The 21,314-nt window shown below is 43.0% G+C and overlaps 1 protein-coding gene across 4 annotated transcripts in view; it reads left to right on the top strand.

Moving 5' to 3' along the window:
* The first annotated feature begins 1,500 nt into the window (after positions 1-1,500).
* GCLC (glutamate-cysteine ligase catalytic subunit) overlaps positions 1,501-21,314 on the top strand; it is a 32,105-nt gene continuing 12,291 nt past the window's right edge. Inside the window, exons 1-6 of one of the 4 annotated variants that reach the window (XM_048936950.1) lie at positions 1,501-1,766; positions 14,953-15,065; positions 16,377-16,559; positions 18,721-18,834; positions 19,533-19,591; positions 19,677-19,813. In XM_048936950.1, coding sequence (XP_048792907.1) covers positions 1,617-1,766; positions 14,953-15,065; positions 16,377-16,559; positions 18,721-18,834; positions 19,533-19,591; positions 19,677-19,813 — 756 coding nt within the window. In that variant the 5' untranslated portion in view covers positions 1,501-1,616. Of the gene's footprint in view, positions 1,767-2,309; positions 5,660-5,711; positions 6,249-6,300; positions 7,414-14,952; positions 15,066-16,376; positions 16,560-18,720; positions 18,835-19,532; positions 19,592-19,676; positions 19,814-21,314 lie in introns of those variants that run through there. The other 3 variants (XM_048936951.1, XM_048936953.1, XM_048936952.1) reach the window with 3 other exon arrangements.

Below are 21,314 nucleotides of genomic sequence, written 5' to 3'. Positions count from 1 at the left end.
CAGCTGAAGAGTACAGACTGCTTAATAGCAGCTTGCATTAGTGTAAAGCTTAGCTTGGAAATTTAGTCTATGTTGCTAGAAATGTACAGGACTGTGTGTAATTACACACAATAGCACACTCAAGGCACTCTGGGACGATAACAAATACCTAAAGCTTCCAAAAACTTCTCTCAGAACACAGCACTGTACCAGCCATGTGAACAGTGAGCACAAACGCTACATAACCCAGGCAGGTTTACCTGGATTCATATGATAACAAATGCAGTTTGCTTTGATATAATAACATTTGCTCCAAAATCAGAACAACTGCCCCAAGAGAAGGAAAGAGGCCACTGGCAGAGTCATTTCATACTGTTTGGAAGCATTTGGTATTGATAGGACTTCTCAGCTGCACCCATTTGGACACTAAACCTATAGAAAACATGAGATTGGGTGACAGTGTGGTGGTACTAACATTTGAATCTCCGTCCTTTGGTGCAAGTGGCTTCAGATACAAGGGGCCACACATGCAGTCACTTTGTCCTCTCACAGCACAAACACATAGAAGTTGGTTCTGCATAAGCAATATTTTTCATCAGACTTCTGTTGCCAAGCGTGAAGATTTAAGTCCCCCGTTTTTCAAAAATCAGAAAGACTATGGGAATTTTGGAACTAATGGAAGAGATTTTTTTCTTCTCCTTCAAAACACAATTTGAATGTTTTACTAGTCCTCAAAACCCTTAACTATGCAATCCTACTACATGCCAGCCATGCTTTCCCCAAAGGCCTACAAAGAAGTAGCTGTGAAAATAGAATGAAAAACAGGGCTCAGGCAGAATGAATTGCCAAATCTGAGCCCTCTTCTGCTTTGCAAACTTCCTTACATCCCTCGCTTTTTAATGGTGCCCAGAAAGGACAGCGCTCTCAGAAGCAAGTCTCTCCCTTCACCTAAGGTTCAGCTTCTTGCTCGTCTCCTTATTTAGATGACGCTTTTGATAGCAGCGACACAGCCCTTCTTCCGTTTTGTATCGAGCCTACAATGCACAGCGTGACACTTCCCGCCTTCCCCGTGACGAACGTGGCTCCGGTTCGCCCCGAAGCAATGAGCCGCGGCCTCTCTCCCCTCGGCACAACGGGACACAGCCACAGCGCGGGAAGCGCGGCCCGAGCACAACCGGCTCGGCAGGGCGAGGTACTGCCTTCTGAATCTGAAACTGTCTATTGACTTGTCTCAAGAGGACCCGAGCGCCCATCTCGCCGCAGCCAGGTGCTTACACAGACAAACGTGCAGGAACGAACAGCGTAAGCTCCTTCCCGGCCTTTGTCCGGCAGGAGTGAACGTCTCGCATCCCTCGATCCTCCAGGAGGGCCGGGCCGGACCACCCAGCCCTGAAGGCCCAGCACCGCCACCTCCTCCGCCGTGCCCGCGGAGCTGCCCGCGGGGCGCAGGAGCCGGGCGGAGCGGCGGGGCGGGGCTGCCGGCGGAAAGTGCTGAGTCACGGCCTGACGCGCCGCCGCCGTCACGTGTGGCGCCGGGCTCGGACCCGCCGCGCAGCGCGGCGCTCGGCGCAGATCGTTCCGAGCTCGTGCTGCGGCTCGCCGTTCGTTTCCGATCTCCCTCGCTACCCGGGGCCGGCATGGGGCTGCTGTCGCAGGGCTCGCCGCTGAGCTGGGAGGAGACGCGGCGGTACGCGGAGCACGTGCGGAAGCACGGCATCCTCCAGTTCCTCCACATCTACCGCGCGCTGCGCGACCGCCACAAGGACGTCCTCAAGTGGGGCGACGAGGTGAGTCCCCCCGGCGCGGCCGCCCCGCGCACTGCCCCGGCTTTGTTTCCCCGCCGGCGGTGCCGTAGCGCGGCCGTCCGGCGCTTCCCGGAGCGCTCTTCGCCCTGAGCGAAGCGCTCCGCCGCGCTGTCCAGGCTGCGCGCGCGGCCCCGTTCTCCCCCGCGGTCGGTGTGCGAGGGGCCGCGGGAGGCGGTCGTGCTGCCGCGGGCGGGCCCTGCGCGCTCGGCTGTCGGGACGGGCCTCGGCCGCACCGCGCGCGGAGTCCCGGACCGGCGGGGCGGGGAAGGGAAGGGAAGGCCGCCTGCGGGCTCTACTGGAGGCGGCCGCCGCGGGGCTGCCCTGCGCCTGCCTGGCGCGGAGCCTCTCGGCGCTGTCCGGCTGTAAAGGCCTACGGGAGCCCGTCCGCCGCATCCGCGCTTTGTGCCGCCGCCCCGCCGAGCTGTGCTTGGCGGCGGCCCCGGGCCTCTGGGAGCAGAGCCTGGCGCTTACAGGTGCTCGTTGCCGGTGGAAAACGCCGATCTCCTGCACGGCAAGACCTCGTGTCCTCCGCGCGTTCTTCTGGCTGCTCGGGGGTTAGCGAGACAAACTGAAATGCTTGGATATATCTCTGTGTGACACTGGTGTTCCTGTGGCTGCTGCACGGCTGAGGCCGTGCTGGCAGCAAAGAGCCTCGCAAGTTGTAGGTTCAGGAGTAAAAATGGAACAGAGAGTACTCCTGTTACTCCAGCACTGAACTTGAGGGTTTCCTCATGAACCTCTAACAGAGGTGCCCGCTTCTAGTGTAAGTCAGCCTTGTGTTCTCAGGTATGGTTCCATATCCACAGTAGGTGAGGTAGATCTGCAGGCATGCTGGCCCAGCATCCCTCCCCAGGGACCCTCTCCCTGAGCTGCTACCACTGTCCAAGCTCAGGACCTGGCCTAAGCACCAGTCACTTGATCATATCTTAGCGTGGGCTGTTCTCACAGCAGCACTTCACAGCAATCCAGCAAGCTGTGGTTAAGGTGAGGCAAGCATTAGGAGGTGTGGAGGAACAGGTGAGCAACAGCAGCTGCTTGTTGTTGAATGTGCATTGTTATGTTCGAGTCACTGGGTTCATCACCTAGCTGTGGTTTAGCAAATGATAGTAACCTCAGGTGTATCAGCTTATCTTTATTCTGTACTGTACAATCTTTGTGTTATGCAGCCTTAAGGCATGCATTAGCGTGTTGAGTTTGTGCCACTCTGCAGTTGTGCAAAGCAGAATCACGTCTGTGTAGCTTGCTGTGCTGTAGGCAGATAGTGTGGAAAGCAGTAAGTTTGTTTTCATATTTTTTTTCTTCCAATTTCTGGTTATTAGAAAGTGGACTCATGCTTACACGGTCCAGCTGACAGCTGGGCAGTTATCGCTAACTTGCCTTCTATGTGTTTTGACTCTCATGTATAAAGTCACAGCCTGAAGGTATGTTACTGTCTTAAAAACTCGTGTAGACAGAAATCGAGGAGGATGACAGGCCTCAATGGTAGCAATGAAATCAGGATAAAGAAAATTACTTCTGTGTTAACAAGATGTTACTGAGATATAGTTCGGCAGAAGATGCTTTTTTCAACTTTGTTTTTGAGGACTACTTGCGAGCAAAACCCAACTTCTGTAGCACACGCTGAGTTTGTCTTTCACTGCAGACAGTGCAAGTATTGGGCACATTGCCCTAATCTCCCTAAAACTGTTGTGGGGAGGAAATATGATGGCTTTATACTCACTAGCAGACAACCTTAGTCTTGATTGTATTATTATCAGGGTTCTATCACACAGCATGTGCTGTAAGACTCCTTGAGAGAGCATTGGTGATCCTTTAGGATGCTTGTAACCTGCTGTAGACTCCAGTGGTGCCAGATGAAACTGCAGGGAGCTGTTGTGTGGCTGCCTGCCTCCTGCTGCCAGTCAAGAGTGCTAAGGAGAGGGGCTGACAGAACGGTGTGGTGGCACTTGATCAGAGTGAAGCTGAGCAACTGCAGCTTCCACTGCTGCTCTGTACTCTGACTACAGAAATGGAGAGGTCAAAGCGTTGGCTCTGTTGCCTCTGAGACAGCCAGCTTCTTGCTTGCGGTGTTAGGGGAGCCAGGGTCTCTGCTGAACTGATGTTGGCTTTCTGAGGTCTGTTTTCTGGGGGCTTTGTTTTCTACGAGCATGAAGATTTTGTTTGAACTTTTTTTTGAAAAGAAAGATGCAGATATACTGCAGAATAAGACTCACTTAAAAAAAAATCTTTCTAAACATCTCTTTGAAGCCGTGTTTGCAGGTAAGTGTCCTTTGCCCCTTAATTGCCATTCTGCCTCATCTACTTTAAAACTCCCTGTTAATGCTTGGCATCTCATGGCTGTGGAAAATACAAAACATCAAACTGCCTCATTATCCATCATTAAACCTCTCTTTATGATCCTTGCCTTAATGCCTGTCTCACATTCTCCTGAGGTTTTCTTCCTTCTCTCCCCAACAACGATGCATGGTTAACCATGTGTTCTCAGAGAAAAGTCACTAGATTTTTTTTTCTGTGTGCAGCAAATGCAAACTTTTAATTACTGTATATTAGCAGAGGTATCAGGCACTACATGAGACAACTGGATTGTGCTGCTAGAAGGATATTTGTGCTATCAAGAGTTTAAAAATTTTCTTTGAGAATAAGACAAAACCTACTCCGTTGCTTCCCACCTTTCCTGCTGAAAGCTGTCTTGTGTGCTGTGCAGTGCCTCTGCTCTGCTGTTTGCATTCCTCTAGCTGACAGCTGTTGCTTAAATTTCACTTTGCAGCTTAATGTGGACATTCGGATCAGACAAGTGGAATGAGTGGCTCTTGGCTAGGCACAGTTCCATCACTTTGTGCTGCGTGGGCGTGTGTGTGCAGAGTAACAGCATCTCATGCAGATCTGCATATGTGGATACACATCCATTAGTACTTACGTGTGATAATTCAAGTTTTTTTGCCATCTGTTTCATCCCTGAATGGGACAGGTTGATGTTCTGCAGGCTGAATGCCTGTCTGGGCTGGGAAAATGATGCAAGCAAGAAGAGCTGGAAGAGGGAAGTTGAAGGAGCAAAAACCTGTAAAGAGTATATGAAAGTGTTTGGAGGGAGATCCCCCCAGAAGAAAAGCTGTTGAGAGCAAGGGTGAGCAACACATGATGGTTTTATTTGGAAGTACATGCAAGTTAGATGGCATCTGACTTGTCTTGCTTAAAGAAGTTGGACATAACTATTTCTTCATTGTTTGAGTCTTGCTGCTGTCAGTGTTAGGCCATAAAGCGCACTGTGCATCTTCAGTTGTTGTCTTTGTGCTGAGAGGGACTAATTTTAAAGACGTGAATTTTACTATATTTGGTACTGAATTATATGAGACACTATGAAACGTGTAGCGTACTGCTTGCAAGTAGTCCTGCAGGTAGTCTTCCTGACTTCATTCTGTTGTGGCTTTTCTTTTGTTTCCTGCATAATGTTGCTTTCTCAGTCTTTTACCTTCTTTTGGTCTGTTTTCTTTTCCTATTTTTACTTTTGATTTACTCTTTTTAAATTATACCTTGTAAATTGAGAATGGAAATGAACATTTTCTGCTCAGCACTTCTTAATGCAGGCAGCAAAGCATCCTTTCTCTGAAGGTGCTGGAAGAGAAGTCAGAGGGTTTTTGGCAAAGTGACTCGCAAGGTGTTACTTCTGAGGAGAAGATCTCTAAAGTTTTCTGCTTTTTCTTGATAAAAACCCAGACTGTAAAAACAACTCCTCATCCTTTTGAATAATTCTTCTCAAGGACCTAGCTACAGTGTTAATGTCTTGCTGCAGTTCATGGCTTTTGTTTTTTCCAGACAGGAGCAGCACAGTGCTGGGATCAGTGACACTGCACCAGAGCCTACAGAATTTCAGGCTGGTAAAGTCATCGCTACAGCTGAAGGAAATGAATTTGGGTTCAGATGCACGTGGTTTGAGGCTCCTGTTTAATATTTGTGACTTATTTAAAACCAGAGACAAAGTCTAGGGCATTTTTTTTAACAATGATTAATCTAGCTCATCTGCTGTATGAAGTAAGCGTCGTTCCTGTCTCTGAAACATGCAACTGAAGTTTTGGTCACTACTGCTCTAAAAGACTGCAGAGGCCCAGTGAGAGACATGCAAGGAGGTACTCAGATACAGGCCCTCTGCTGGACTCTCTCCAGCAGATGCCTGTCTTTTTTGTACTGGGGAGCCCAGAACTGGACACAGTACTCCAGGTGAGGCCTGACCAGGGCACAGCACAGGGGAAGGATCACCTCCCTTGACCTGCTGGCCACGCTCCTTTTAATGCATCCCAGGATCCCATTGGCCTTCTTGGGCACCAGGGCACATTGCTGGCTCATGGCCAGCCAGTCAGAAAGCTAATGGAACAGAAAAGCAGCAGATGTAAAGCAGTTATCTTAGAAGGACAAAGGTTAGATATCCTGTGGCATAGGAACTAAGATGGACGCCTATGTGGCTGATGAGTAAGTAGTTTCTTAAGGCTTTTATTTACAAAACTCCACATGCTGCAAGATGTCCATCCCTCTGTCCAAACCACATAGACAATTTTCAGGTGGCTCATTGGGTTTCTTTAACATTCGTCTGCAACTTTCTAATTAGCTTCTTACTGTATATGTTGTAAACAAAACAAAAGAGCAATAAATTGCTTTTGTATTTTCCTGGCTATCAGTAATAGATTTTCCTTTTAAGAAAAACAAATAGCCAGGTCTTAATCTGAGGAGCTCATAATCTCACTTTGTTCAAAATGCTCTGCAGAAATTAAAGCTTTTCATGAACTCTTGTGCTCGCAATAACACCAATGTATTATCGCCTTAAAAAAGGGTTTGTTTTTTTGTTTTAACATTTGAGCTCATGTTGCTTTAAGACCATCAGTTGTAGTCTCCCCCTCCCCCCGCGAAATTCCCCCAAACAATGCATTTTTGAATTTCTCTCATGCAGAAATTCCTCATGATGGCTCCCTGCCAGATGCAGTGTGTCTGGATGCATCTGAATGGTAGTTGTCTTAATCAATGCGCTTGCCTGCTTGCCGTGTGAGGAGAGGCAGCACTCAGGAATGATTGGGTTATATGTCACGTGTCTGCCTGTTCATACTTCCCTCTGAGCTTTGACTAAATAAAGGGACAGTGGCATTATTTGTTTACAGGTAGTTGTGTTTCCTTTGTATTTTCATAGCTGCACTTGCTGTTTATTAGGGTAGTGTTCCTGGGGTATGAATTTAATACTCAAAGCTGGAAAGCTTTGAATGTTTGAGTACGCTAATGAATATACCAATGAATGCAAATATATCTCCTTAAATCTTGATTTGAACAAGGTAGGTGCCCTTGAAGAGTCATCTTGTTTATTCTTTCCCTGGTTGGTTTGGCTGACAGTTGTGAAACTACACTTCTGCCCTGCTTTAATCCTTGTATCACAACTGTAGCTGTTAGCCTCCTTGCTGATTAATTATTCGCTTCAGCTGCTTCCTTCTCAGTTCTTCTGTGACCAAATTGCAAGACTTGCTCAAGCTGTGGTGTAGCAGCTGTGAGCCAATGTGGTTGGGTGTGCTGAGAATGCAGCAGTGCAGAGCTCGCAGCTCTGTCCAGTCCTGCTGGAAATAGTGTGCACCTTCCCTCAGACTGCTCATGTGTGGTAGGTGCTGATCTGTTTCCTTATAAAACATGGTGCGTCTCTGCAGTGCTCTACAGACACCGTGGGAAATGCATCTGGTGGCTCTTTCTGTAGAAACTGCTGTGTATAACTTTCTTTATACCTGGTGGTTGCTGCCGTGGCCTTGCCTGCATTACCTCCTCAGCTTAAAACAGATGGGACTGCAGAAGAGATGAGCAAACAAACAGGAAGAGAAATGCAAGCTACCTAATATTCAGAAGACTTGAGCTGTTAGGCTGAGGAAATATGTGGGAGCCTAGATCTGGAGAGAGAACACAGGTCTGAGGGAAGTTTAGCTCCAGGGCTCCCAGAAGTTGTGCTGGGATTTGAGAAGCTCCTCCTAACTGCTGCTGCAGAAAAAGAACAAAACAAAAAGCACAAACACAAAGATTTGTACATCCTGGTGTTTTCTTTACCCTAAACTGTTAGGAAAGCAGAAGCGATTCTCAATTCTTTCTATCTCAGCAAGTAAAAAATACAGGTACAAGTCCTTTGCCTCACATTATGCTTTCAGTTTTCTTTATTTAAACTGTGTATCAGTTTGGAGTTGCTCCCATGAAGTTTCTTAGTCTAATCCTACAGGTATTTGGCTGTGTTATACTGAGTGTTTCATCAAATAGTTTATAGTTGGTTGCTTTTTCTAAAGCTAATTTTGTAGTTCATGGAGAATGTTTTGGAGGGCTTTTTTGTTTGTTTGTCTTCTCTAAACAAGCCATAATTTGTAATAAATAGCGATTGGGGCCCCACAGTATGCATTGATCTCCTCCTCCACAATCACAGATTTAAATAAAAGGAATTTTAATTATCTGCTGCTTGTATATTTCAGATAGAGAAATATTCTGTTCAGTTAACTTCCTGCCTTGCGTGGATGTCAAATGAATTGCCATCATCTTGTCATGGAATTACCATCTATTGTTTCAGCGTAATTCCTCTTTTGCTACCGACTTGTTCTTCTTGCTGTGCAGAGGTGTTATCTCAGTTAATGGTATTGGAAGGGCTGAGTAGGAGGGATGGGTACGGGAAAGGGGTTTTCTTCATCTTTTCTCTCTCTATCTTTGTGATACTAGAGGCAGTGTAGAAGCTTGTGGCGTCTTGTTTAACAGTTGAAGAAATTATCTATTACTAGTCTACAAAAATTTATAGCCTGTGAGAATTAGAAAATACAGCTGTGCCAGAAAGACTTGTGCTTTTTTGTCTTAAATCTAAAAATTCATGAGTATCTTAAATTTGTCATTGGAGAAATGTGACACTAACATCATCTTAGTCTTTTATAGTATTACCTCAGATGTGACCCAGTTCAACAGCTGAAGAGGAGGCGCTTTGTTCTCTGATGTGTCCACGTCTTGTATTGGGGAGGAATGCAAATAGTTACAACCTCTAGTTTTGAGTAGCCCAGCTTCCTGGTGTGTGTGCAACACAGGACATCCTCTCGTCATGTTAAATCACGTGCAAAAAAAGATTTTATTTATTATTTTTTTTTGCAAACCTGATGTCAACAAGTGGGAGGGGAGCAGGCAGGAAGCCTTAGCTAGGTCTGTTTTGCCTCTTCATTTTCTGCAGCTACGTCTGCTTCTGCTTCTTCATCTTTTGTGTGGTACAGAAGTGCTTCAGCTTTGTACTTTCAGTGTAATAAACATGAGTGACACTGGGTTTTTTGTTACTGTTCTTTAAGAGCACGATTGCTGTAGGTTGATTTTGTGTAGAGTTGCAGGCTGCTTATTGGATTAGCTGCTCCAAGGGTGCTTGATCAAAGTTATACATTTTAGGAAATACATTTGAGTAACAAACTTAAATAAATAAGAAGTGTTTTAATGGCAGAAAATAGGGATTGCAGTCCCATGAGCCTGGCTGCGCTTTGTGTTGTGTGAGTGATCTCAGGGCTTGCTGAGAAATGGGGGCACAGGCTTCATCTGCGATGCCAGAGTTGTTTTCCTCCCAAGTTCTCTCCCTCAGGACTTGGACTCTCCTTTGTGGGCCTGCAAACCTTTCATTAAATGTTATGAGCTGGTTATTACTGTGCCTATGTTTTATGACAGCAATGGTGAGAAAGTAACTCCATTAAAAAACATCACATGTATCACAAGTACTTACGGGAAAAGCAGAATTTTCTGTGTTAACACTGTAGACCTGCAGTAGAGCTTTTTAATGGGCAGTCAGGTTATTAAACCTTTGTTCTTCTGTAGATTGTCATTTTAATGAAATGTGGCATTTTAATGATGCAGTAAGTGACCAATAAATGTTCTAAGGAATTACATCTTTTGCCACAATGGAGCTTAATAACTAGTGAAAAGAGCTTGGGTTTTTTGTTTGTTTGAGGCTATTGGGAATAAAGGTTAACTTTAAATGTGTGTATAAATATGTGAGGCATACTACATGAAAAGACTGTAGATGTTTTTGTGGCTTCTGGGAACAGTAAACAAAAGTCTGGAGACCTTGTTCAGTACTCAGGAAGAGATTGCTTTTTCTTTTTTTTTCTTTTAAGCTCCAGGCCAAGGGGGAAGTATGAATCCAGAGGCAGCTACTGAACTGGCGTTAAGGCGACTCAAGTAATTGCTCCAAATACTCATGTCAGTGGTTGCCCAGTGAAGGCACTGCTAGGGAAAAAAACATCAGTAAGGTTGTCTTCGAGGAAGAGTGGTGGTCTGTGAGTCATCCCAGGCTGTTCTGTGTCTCCCATGACTCATCTGTGTCAGTTTATTAGCCTGGGTAGAGAAGTCCAGGGAAAAGGTGAATGCAGAGGTTGTTTTTCCCCAGGAGGAAAGAGCAAGGCAGAGAGCATGCAAACTTACCTTTCCTCTCAAAACTTTTTCTATACATTCTATTATTATTCTATTCTTACGTATATTCTATATACATAATTCTTTCAAAATTATTTCATAGAATCATAGAATCACCAAGGTTGGAAAAGACCTAAAAGATCATCCAGTCCAACCATTCACCTATTCCCAATAGCTCCCACTAAACCATGTCCCTCAACACAACATCCAGTCTTTCCCTCAGTTGTATAATCTCAGCCTCTTCAGCACCTTATTTCTGAGTTTACCAACGTGCAAGTCTGGATGCTGCCATGAATATTTATATACAGAAATTGCTCATGGCAAATACACTGTACATTAAAAGCATCTGTCAAACGCTCTGGAGCGGGGCTTTGGCACTCAAATATCAACCAGGCTTTGGTCTTGGTGTACTTAGCATAACAGTATTACGTTGAGTGCCCTAAGAAGGGGACTGATAGTGGAAAATTGGCCCCTGCCAAGGCGTGTGTTTGTACACCGATACTCGTTGGACGCGCATCAATTCTTGTTTCTGCGAACTGCTGCTGAAACTTTGCTTGACTTGTGTGTCTTAATACTGAAGTGGTATGCTTTGTGAAGAAAGAATACATGTAATTAATAAAAGTACATGAACTGTAGCATGCAGTTTTAGACATGCTTGCCCATTTCCAAAAAACAATTAGCTTCAGCATTGCTGCTGGGCAAGTCCAGTAACAGCTACTTGGCTTCTTGTGTAGGAAGAGGTTTGGCTCCTTCCCAGCCAAGGCTGGTTTGCAGTCTTGCCTGCAGTCGAATCTACAGAGGCAACATGAAAGAACTTTGAAAAGTTTTAACGTTTCTCCAGCAGGCAGCTGTAAGAAGTAAACCTGACAAATGAAGCAACTGTGTTCTAGGAACTGTCCTACCAGCAAGGTGCCCCAGGCCCAGAAGCACAGCCACCAAGTGAGGGGTGGGGCTGTCCTTCTGGGCTGTTTTACCTCCAGCACTGTGCAGGCTTTAGGTGCCGTGATAGAGCATGAAACAGTTTGACATTGTCAAAAGGAGGGCTGTGAAGTTGGTGAAGGGTCTGGAGGACAAGATGTATGAGGGGCACAGAGGCCCCTTACTGTGTTCAGAGCAGGCAGTGCGTGGGGGGCATCATGGCGGGTGCATCTCTTCACAGGGAGCAGAGGGGCGGTGCTGAGCTCTGCTCTCTGCTGACAGCGATGGCCCTGGGGAACGGCATGGGTCTGTGTCAGGGGAGGATTAGATTGGGTGAGGGAATGGTTCTTCACTGGAGGACAGCAGGCATGGAACAGGCTGCCAAGTTCAAGGAGTGTTTATGCAGTGCTCTCAAACACAGTGTTTGAATTTTGCATGGTCCTGTGTGGAGCCAGGAGCTGGATTCAGTGATCCTTGTGGATCCTTTATAGCTTGGGATGTTCTGTGAGTGTTCTGTGATGCTGAAGGTCTCCACTCTAGAAAACAACAGGGTGAAACTGGTGTGGATGCATTCTGCAGTTGCAGTGTTGCTGCAAGTTAGTGGTTGAAGGAAGCTGACAAGGGATATTTTTTCTTTTATGTTGGCTCAAGGGTAGCTCTTTTATACTTGAATTAATTTACTGGTGTGGACATTTATTTGCCATTTGAATTTGAACTTATTTCTAGTTTTGCTGGAGGGATTTTACCACTTTCACTTCTCTATATTCCTCGCCAGTTTCTAGTTCTGTTTCCCAGTGATCTGTCCACAGCATTTCTGCAAGGTGAACATACCCTTCTTGGTCAGAAGGTTTTGTGTATTGGAACTGTGTTGTGCACCCCACTGCAGGGAGGAGCCTTTGGTCTTCACTGGTATCTTCATACTGTGCATTCCAGATGGGGAAAAGAGACATGTGATGCTTTAGAGCAGGAACACCACCTGAGTGCATGAATCTATGGTGTCTGCCTTTCTTACAGCAGCAGAGTGCGCTTCTCTAGTAGACCTAAGTAATGCTTCTTAGCTATGTGCCTTAGTAATTTGACCTAGTGTGTATTTTGCTGCTCACTTGGTAGGCTAGTTAAAACTAGGGAGAAAAGAGAACTGCAAGAGTTTGTCAAAGTAAGTTTGAGGTGAAACTCACACAATTGACTTTCAAACTCAAAGCAGTTACAGACGTGCTGATGCTTTCAGTTTGGCCACGACTCTGAACATTTTTGTGGATAAAAAGCAAGACAAGTCTGTGAATGAAGAGTTCAAGTTAAATGTAAAAGTGTGTGAACTGTGAATTTGTTTCTTTTTTTTTAGCTGTAGGCTAAATCTTTTGATGAGCTTAAATTAAATTCTTTCAGAATGCCCATTCAGTCAGTCTGTCTGTTGGCAAGATATTCTGTAGCAACTTCTAATTGTTGGCAGCTGTCTGAAGTTCTTCTTTCTCATTAATTTTAATGCCAGATCTTCTGTGTGTTAAGACAGCTTTGAAGATTTAGTCAGTGTTTCTGGGGGCAAGAGTAGCAGTTGTTTCTAAAGCTAGGTGCGTAGATGGCATGTATTCACTGCTGTACTCAGGTCACGAAACGTGATTTCCTTCTTACTGCCTTCTTAACTTAATGCTGCTTTACATTCTTCTGGTTTATTTTCTTTTGTGATGCTTCTAAACTGTATATAATATAGTTCATAAAGAACAGCAGTATTGTCACTACCAGATTATTGTAGGTAAATTACAATAGGGTTTTTTAAGATAGGAGGCTAATCACAGGAATGTATTTATACACAGTGACAAATGTTGGCCTTTTGGCGTCTCTGAAGTACAGCTGCAATTCTTTCACCCTTTTTCTGTTCTCAGTCCCTCCTGAAGGGTGCCATAAGGGCAGTGTGGAGGCCAGGTGCACAGGAGGCTTGAAGACAGGTCTGTGACTAGGTATTATGAGTTGAACTGTGCACTTAAGTACCTCTGATAGGTTAGGAGTGAAGTAAGTTGGCTGAAGCTTTTCCAAAGCAGGAGGTGGTGTTGACTGTGGTAGGAACCCAGGAAGTGTGAAAGAAGTCCCTTTGTATGGCCACTAATCGTGAGTCAGGTGTCACTTGATAAAAACTAAATCAATGCTTGAGTGCATTCCAGTTGGCTGTTGTCTTATCTTGAGCAGATTATTGTGGCATAATGCACACAAACCACAGAGAAACTCTGTGTTGCACAGAAACTAGAAATCATTATTTATCTTTAGGGGATTAAGATTTGATCTTGCAAAGTATTGAGAACATGCCTAATTGCTCGATGAGTCCCTCCAGGATTTGTGTATAATCAGATTCTATAGAATTACAGACGTTCTCAGATAATTCTGGTTTAGATTTAATCATAAACCCTGGCAGAGTATTACATTCATTGTCACTGTAGCTAGCAACAACTCTTCTATGAATGCCAAAGTAACCAAAGACTAGGAAGCTCACAAATCCATTTAGTGTGATGGGAAACGCTCCACAGGCTTTCCTGTGCTTTGCCTGACTGTTTTCCCAGATGCATCTCTGTATAAAAAGAGGTTGTTAGCAGTTTGTACACTGGCACTTCAGAATCAGTGCTTTGTGTGAATCTCCTGGCACTGAGGTAGAGTTGTTCAGAAAGTACCTCTGGGTAAATGATGGTCAGAAATTATAACTAAGTGCAAATGCTGGTAAATTCTACTTGTGGAAGCATAGTTTGAATTTATAACTAGAACTGGATGTTTGCATTACATTAGTTGCAAAGGGCTTGGTTTAAGAGCTGCAAACACAAAGCATTGTGTATCAGTGCTGGTCCAGTCAGGACTTTTTGAAGCCACTACCCTTGTGATGCATTTCCATCCATGACTTCTGATTTTACTTAGCAAGTAAAGCATCCCCTTCCAAATAAACGTCAGAAAATAGAGTTGTGTCAGTAAGGGTTGAAGGGTTATAATGTCCAGGCAGCTGTCAGGGTGCTCTGCTCAGTAGTGCTCTACAAGTCTGTGAAGGAGTTTTGGTAGCAAACATGCATCAAGATTAGAAAGTTTGAAATGAGAGTGTTCTGAGTGTTCAGGCAATCTGGTAGGCAAACCGTTTCCTTCAGACCTTTGGCACAGCACTGGAGTTGCTTTCAGCAGCAGCTTGTGGGATTGAGGTCTCTACGTGCATGGCATTGGAGCGAGTGAGGGGGGCAGCCAGGAATAGAGGCAGGCAGAGGTCCTGAAGGACAGTGAGATGAGGTTAGGAAGGCAGGGAGGGAAGAGAGGCTGTGAAAGAGAAGCTGAAGCAAGCCCCTGTGCTGTACTAAGAGCTGCATTAATAGCAGCCTGATGCTGTTTGTTACAACTGTGGACTTCCCATAGTGTAAATGAGACTCTGTTGCACCACCCTTGATAACCAGTCACTTGTTGGAACTATAAATGGATGTCCTGTTTGTAGAATGAGGGCTTTTTGTTTTTATCAGCTGCACAGACTAACCTGTGAGATGACAGACGTTTGTGGTTAGCAGTTTGCGTGGGGTTTTAGCTTTACAAAGCCAGAATCTTTCTCTGAAGTGTCTGCGGTCAGAAAAAAAAAAAGTCAAATTTCAAGAAACTTCAGTTGATCTGGAGATGAAATAAGCATGCAGCTATCTTCTCCAGTATTGTTTACCATATTCATAGGTAGCCATGGTTTTTTTTTAAGCTTCTGTTAAGTTCAGTGTGAAATTTGACATCTCTTTATGCTTGATGCTTGAAATCATGTGCCAGTGAGAGTTTGTGTATGAAGAAAACTCTACCACTAACTGCTTATTTTCTTTTTATTATTTACAAGGTGGAGTATATGTTAGTAAAATTTGACCATGAGAATAAGAAAGTACGCTTAGTGCTGAGTGGTGAAGAAGTTCTTCAGACGCTGCAAGACAAGGGGGAGAAGATAAACCCCAAGTAAGTAGCTGTTTCCTGTTGCTTTTTTTTTCCCTCTTCTTGTGATGTTGTACAGGATTTTGTACAACTGATTTAACTTGAAGTCTGCTGTTTGTAATGCAGTACGTCACAGGTATCAATATTCACAGATTCCAGTGGGATGCAAGTGGTGAAAGATTTTGAGTGCATCTGCAGGTTTTCCATGGACCTTTGATTTTAGACCTTGTAAAAATGAAGGACGTAATGATGAGCATACAGAAGTTTCAGTTTTAGGTATTTGTTTTGTCTTGCTCTGGTTTTGTGGTCATGTGTACAGAGTGCCTGCATACCAGAGCTTCCTGCCCAGTGAAGCGCGTGCGCTCTCAGTGCATCCCTGATTGCAGGAGCAGATGAGGTCTGTTGAAGGGAGCTGTCATCTTTGGAGGCGCTGTCCCATTTTTGATAGATTTAGAAAGATAGACATAAAATGGCAGGGCAGTTCTTTTCCATCCTCTGCTCTCCTGTGGAATTTGCAACAGTAATTAGATCATATTTCCACTTAAGCTAGCCGTAGAACTGCAGTTCTATGCAGCTTTCTAATTGGTGGCAACAGATCTTTGTTTCCCAAGCAGAGAAATGAGATCAGAGATAGCGAAGTGTTTTGACTGAAAAGAGCTAGCACTTAGAGGAAGCTAGAAAAACTGCTGTGGTGATGAAAGGTCTTTGTGCCCCAGGCGCCTTAACCTATGTCATCCAGAAAGGCTTGCCTGTTTTTGCTTCTCAGTAGAGGGACCAGAATGCCAGCAAGAAGAAATACCTCTGTATTTAAGTCTTTTGCTTGAAACCACTGCTATGTGAAATAACAGCAAGGAAATGCTGCTTGCCTTTGGACTCTGTGGAGGTGGTTTGTCAAGAAAGCAAGCTGTTTTTCAGGGTGATTGCTGGTGTCTTAAACTTCGTTTCATTTCTTAACCTGATAAATTCATGATATCTGACCAGGTTTCCATTAGCAGCAGAAAGAAGAAAAAGGGCATAACTTCCTTGCTTTGTGCTGTGGCAAGTTAAAACCCCAAGAAACAAAAGATTGAGATATACTGAAGGTGGTTGCAAGATGACATTAAGCAGATTCTGCTTGCTGCATTATACAACAAACTTTCTAGCACAAAACTGTGCTTTAACTTCTTTTAGCTGTCTCCTAGTGGTGGGATCCATTGGAATGTACGTTATGGTACTCCATCAAATAATCAGCTTTAGGAGATTTTTCTTTCAAGTTGCATTTGTCTGAAACTCATGCTAATAATCCATCTTCTGTAAAGTTGTAGAAATATTTAAATGAGGCTGTTTGTGTTAAAGCCACCCAACACTCTGGCGACCAGAATACGGAAGCTATATGATTGAAGGCACACCTGGGCAGCCATACGGGGGAACCATGTCTGAATTCAACACTGTTCAAGACAACATGAGGAAAAGGAGGCAAGAGGCCGCTTCTGTGCTGAAAGAAAATGAGGCTATTTGCACTGTGACATCTTTTCCAAGGTGAGATTGCTGTTTCAGATGTGTAATGCTGAATTTCCTTTCCTCCTTATTCTACTTAAATGCTTTTTCACAGAATCATAGAATGGCCTGGGTTGAAGAGGACCATAATGGTTATCTAGTTTCAGCCCCCATGCAGTGTGCAAGGTTGCCAACCACTAAACCAGGCTGCCCAGAGCCACGTCCTAAGCTGTACAGTTAAATTGAGCAAAATATGACTCAATTAACAGTCTTGCTTTCTATAACTTTTTATTGCTGTGAGTCAGAAATAAATGAACATCTTCTGTACTTCCAGGTTGCTTCTAATTTATGATGATTTTGCAATAGAATGTCTGATTATTCATAACATAAAGTATTGTACGTAGAATAGCCTGCAGTATTGGATTGGTATGGCACATCATACACAAAAGGCTTCTCTCTGTTTATTTTCCAAGCTTTGATGTTTATAAATAGCATTTGTAAAATGTGGCTAACATGACCTGTTCTTTTTTTTTGTCATACTACTTATTCACTGAAGCACACACATCCTTCCTTTTAAGGCTTTGAATACGATAGAAGAAGAATGTGATTATCATTACAAAATGAAGATTTGAAACTTCTATAATCCTGTATTTACCAAATCTAGAAAGCAGTACACCTCTCCTGAGTTCCCAAAGGATACATTTCTTTATTTGTCTTTCATTGTGAAGAGACTCTTGATGAAATGCATTCAGAATGTGCTTCATTGCCTAGGAGAAACTGTATTTTGTGACCTTCCTTTCAAACACGGTTCTAGAGGAGGATTTAGTGTGTTAGTTCTGGTCAGCCGAATAAATGAAAATAGTTAGGCTGAAAGCAGGGGGGTTCATTGGTTGGTCGGCTGCTTTTTTTTGCTCAGCTGTTTTTAGAAGTGAAAAAAGTTTTGCATTAGAATAGAAGCATTTGGGTTTACCACCTGGCTTCTTGTGTAGTACGGAATGAAATGGCCCTGAATTCTTACTGAGTGTGTGTACACCACAGAATGTAACTTAGCAGCAAGTATCAGGTCTTGCAATTAATAAAGGGAAAGAGAGGGACTCATCACCTTGTAGATACAGACAGTTTTTATGTGACTGTAGAAGCAATACACAAGACTTAAGCGAACACCAGTGAATAATAAAATGTGCAGTGTACATGTGATTTATGTTTGGAATGATTCTTGGCTTCATCCATCAGGATTTGTTCTCCCTAGATTATATACTTCCATGTTACTGCCTTATGCTGTCTTGCCATTCCAAGTCTCTATTTGTTTAACTGTAATCCTGCTAACTTAGCTTATGAGATTTTTTTTCTGTTGTTATTATAACCTCTACAGTAGCATACAAATGTGTCTGTTGATGTGCATATAGCATGGAAAAAAATCTGTGCATCTGAAAAGAAAGAAAATGTTAGAAGGAAGACCAAGAGTAGGCTTGTTCAGATTAATTCAGTTAAAATAAATTGCTTAAATGTTAAAACAACAAAAATAACGCTAACTTAGAAGCTAACTGACTATCCCAGCTTTTAAATTTGTGAGCCCTTGTTGCTGGAGCAGAAAACTTTTCTTTCTGGACTGGAGCAATGCAATTACAGCGTTCTTTCTGATTTGTCATGTAAGTGATAAAGTTGGATTTAAATGTGGGACAGCTTGGATACTTCAGCTAAGAAGAAAGCAGTAGTGAAATATGTGTTGAACATAAGTCATTTTTACAGGAATATGAATATCCTTATATCCTTATTGGTATTTTGAGGAACTTGATTATAACTGTTTTCATATAGCCAAATATTGGAGTCTTTCTGGGTAATTCTGGCTTTATTTACTCTGCAGTATGGAGGAATTAATTTTCTCAGCTGGTATTGAAAAGCTACTTATTCTTGTTTCAGATGGTTCTTAAACTTGCAAGGAGGACTGCAAAGCAAAAGACTTTATTTTGATTTTCTTTATCATCTCTCAGCATTTGATGCCTAATAGGTGTATCTTTTCCTTGCTTACTATTGTTTCTCCCATTTTGAGGATTCTTCAAAGTTCCAAAATCACAAGTTGTGACAAGCTTTTAAAAATCTTTTTATTCCTTCGTATACCAGAATTCTTATCTTAGGTCATCTGACACTTCTAAAATCAGTCTGTTTTCTTAACGACTTGGACTCTCACTGTTGTATTTCATAGGTTAGGGTGTCCTGGATTTACGCTGCCAGAATATAAGCCAACACCAGTAGAAGGAGGAGCTTCAAAATCCCTCTTCTTTCCAGATGAAGCCATCAATAAACATCCTAGATTTAGGTAAGAGTGTTTGGGGAGTGTGAATGGGAAGCCAGATGTTTTTCTTCATTGAATTATTACAGGCATACCTTTGAAAGAAAGCTACTTGACTGCATGTATCCCAGGGTCTTGGACAGAGATGTTGTGATGCCGTGTGTTTTTTATCAGTGACTTTAAGTAAACTGTTAAGCTCAAGGGATTTCATATAGTAGTTTCATGACATTATCAGACAAATGGTGTTGATTTGGTTCCTGCAAAATTGTTTCCAGTTAGAAATCCTGTGGTTAACCACTTTGCTCACTGTTAATCCAGCTCTTGTTCAGGTATGTTGCAGTGCATTTTATTTCAGCAGCATCACAGTGTACTGAACTTAGCCAGGTTCACCCAAAGTGGAGCAGAGTGTCAAACAACTTGTATGGTCCAGGAAGGGGTTTGAGCACAGGGTGAGACTTTGGAGAATCAAATATGTCATTTAAAAACTAAGCAGTGCCTTTTCACTCACCCTTGTTCTCTTCAGATTAGCAGCCCATTACTTCTGCCCATCAGTCCCTCAAAATAGGACTGACTTCAGTGAAGAAAAATTCAGTTTAGAGTCTGTTATAGTCTGTAAAGCAGGGAAAGATCTCAAAAGAAAGGCTCAAAGCAAACAGGAAGCTTATATTCTGAAGTATTGAATATTAATGAGAAATTAACTGTGAAACTATATATTCTTATCTCAGTACGCTGACCAGAAACATTCGGCACCGAAGAGGAGAGAAGGTTGTCATAAATGTACCGAGTGAGTGAATCCAATGTATCGTTTCTTCAAATTCAGTGTTCAGTCTGTTACTCTGGGTTACTGAATATCTGTGTTCTGCACACAGTCTTTAAAGATAAGAATACACCATCACCGTTTATAGAAACATTTCCTAATGATGATGGAGAAGCAGCAAAAGCAGCGAAACCAGACTTTATATATATGGACGCTATGGGGTTTGGAATGGGCAACTGCTGTCTTCAGGTAAATACATCTACTTTTGAGATGTAACTGAATGTCATCTTTCCTAAACTGTTTGTTTGTTTGTTTGTTTTTTAAGTTACCTTATGTCTCATTGCTGTAGCTTAATGTAGTTGATGCATTTTCAGTGTGGCAAAAGGGGAAGTAAAATAACAGTTTTGTGCCTTCTTAAAATGCAGATTTGTTTGCCTGCACTATGCCTATTTTCTGCAAATGTTCAATGATAATTTGATATTTTGCTAAAAGGATTTACTTGAACTGGCCACATCCCTGTCGTGGACCTTCTCCTGAAACTCTGTTTTTGAAGTGTGAAAGGTCTTCTGTTGTCTTCCTTCAGACGTATCCAAAGAGCCTGGTGGAAATGTAAACTGCCTAGTAGAAATGTCATTTGGTTAGGGTTTTTTTGGCTATTCACCATGTATTTTTTTCTCTTCCCAATTCTTAGAACAGTAAAAGCGAAGAGTGACAAGAGGTCATTGGAGCACCTTTAAGAAATTAATAGCTCTTTTCTGTATATATTTCTTTACAAACAGCTTTAATTCCTGCATACAAATTTCCTCATTAATGCATATTTTTAGCTACCTATCAAGAAGCTACCTTCTCACTTCTTACACCATGAGCCTACCAAATCTACGTGGGCAGCTGCCTCCTGTTCCTGCTTAATGAGGGACATACTGCTACTTTTATTTCCTCTGTTAATATATTCCCTCTTTTTACTTTTCTTTTATTCATTTGCTGGACTCAAAGTGTCCAGTTTAAATCCAAGTGTTGTTCTCTTTAATTCTTTCAATCTGGGGTTTTTTGTAGTTTTGTTTGTTTGCATCAGTGTTTCTCTTTCACAGTAGCCCAGTGGGGATGATGTCTTAGGCAGCAATGATGTATTTGACTGTTGTTAAAATCTGCCTGTTGCCAGCACTGGCAGCTTGTAAGCAGGGTGAGGAATAGGGTTGTGTTCTGTCTCCAGGGGATTAAAGGAAATTCCCCTATTGTTTCACCACATTGGCAGAAATAACCACATTCAAAACGCTTCTGTTTGAGGCTAAGAAAGTTAAAAAGATGAACAGATAAAGTGTTTTGGACAACAGCTGAGTATGATTACTTGTTGCTGTAGGTAAACTAGGGAGAATATGATGAAATAGTGAAATGTGTGTGAAGTAAACACATGCAATATTATATTATGCAGCCTATTTTGTGCCAGCTCTTTTTATGATGCAAGACCAACAAAGAAATCCAGCCTCTGCTTTCAGTCACTGTTTGAACTTTAAAAAAAAAAGTTAATCTCTGTTTATAGAACACAGTTTTGGTTTTTATCAAGCTTAAAATCAGTGGTTAAATTCAGTACTCTTGTTATTGTCAAAAGGAGAATGAAAACAAAGTTGTCAGGTGCTGTAAGCAGCTGCTTATGTGTTAGCTGTTAATTGCTTACAACCAAGACCAAGCACTGTTAATTCCTTATAACGTGCTCCCTGCTTGTTTTCTGTAGTTTGTAGTGTAGACTTTGTCT

Source organism: Lagopus muta, chromosome 2 (genome assembly GCF_023343835.1).
Source record: "Lagopus muta isolate bLagMut1 chromosome 2, bLagMut1 primary, whole genome shotgun sequence".
NCBI lineage: Eukaryota > Metazoa > Chordata > Aves > Galliformes > Phasianidae > Lagopus > Lagopus muta.
The sequence above is the reverse complement of the archived record's forward strand: the minus strand, read 5'-3'. Positions and strand labels throughout refer to the sequence as shown.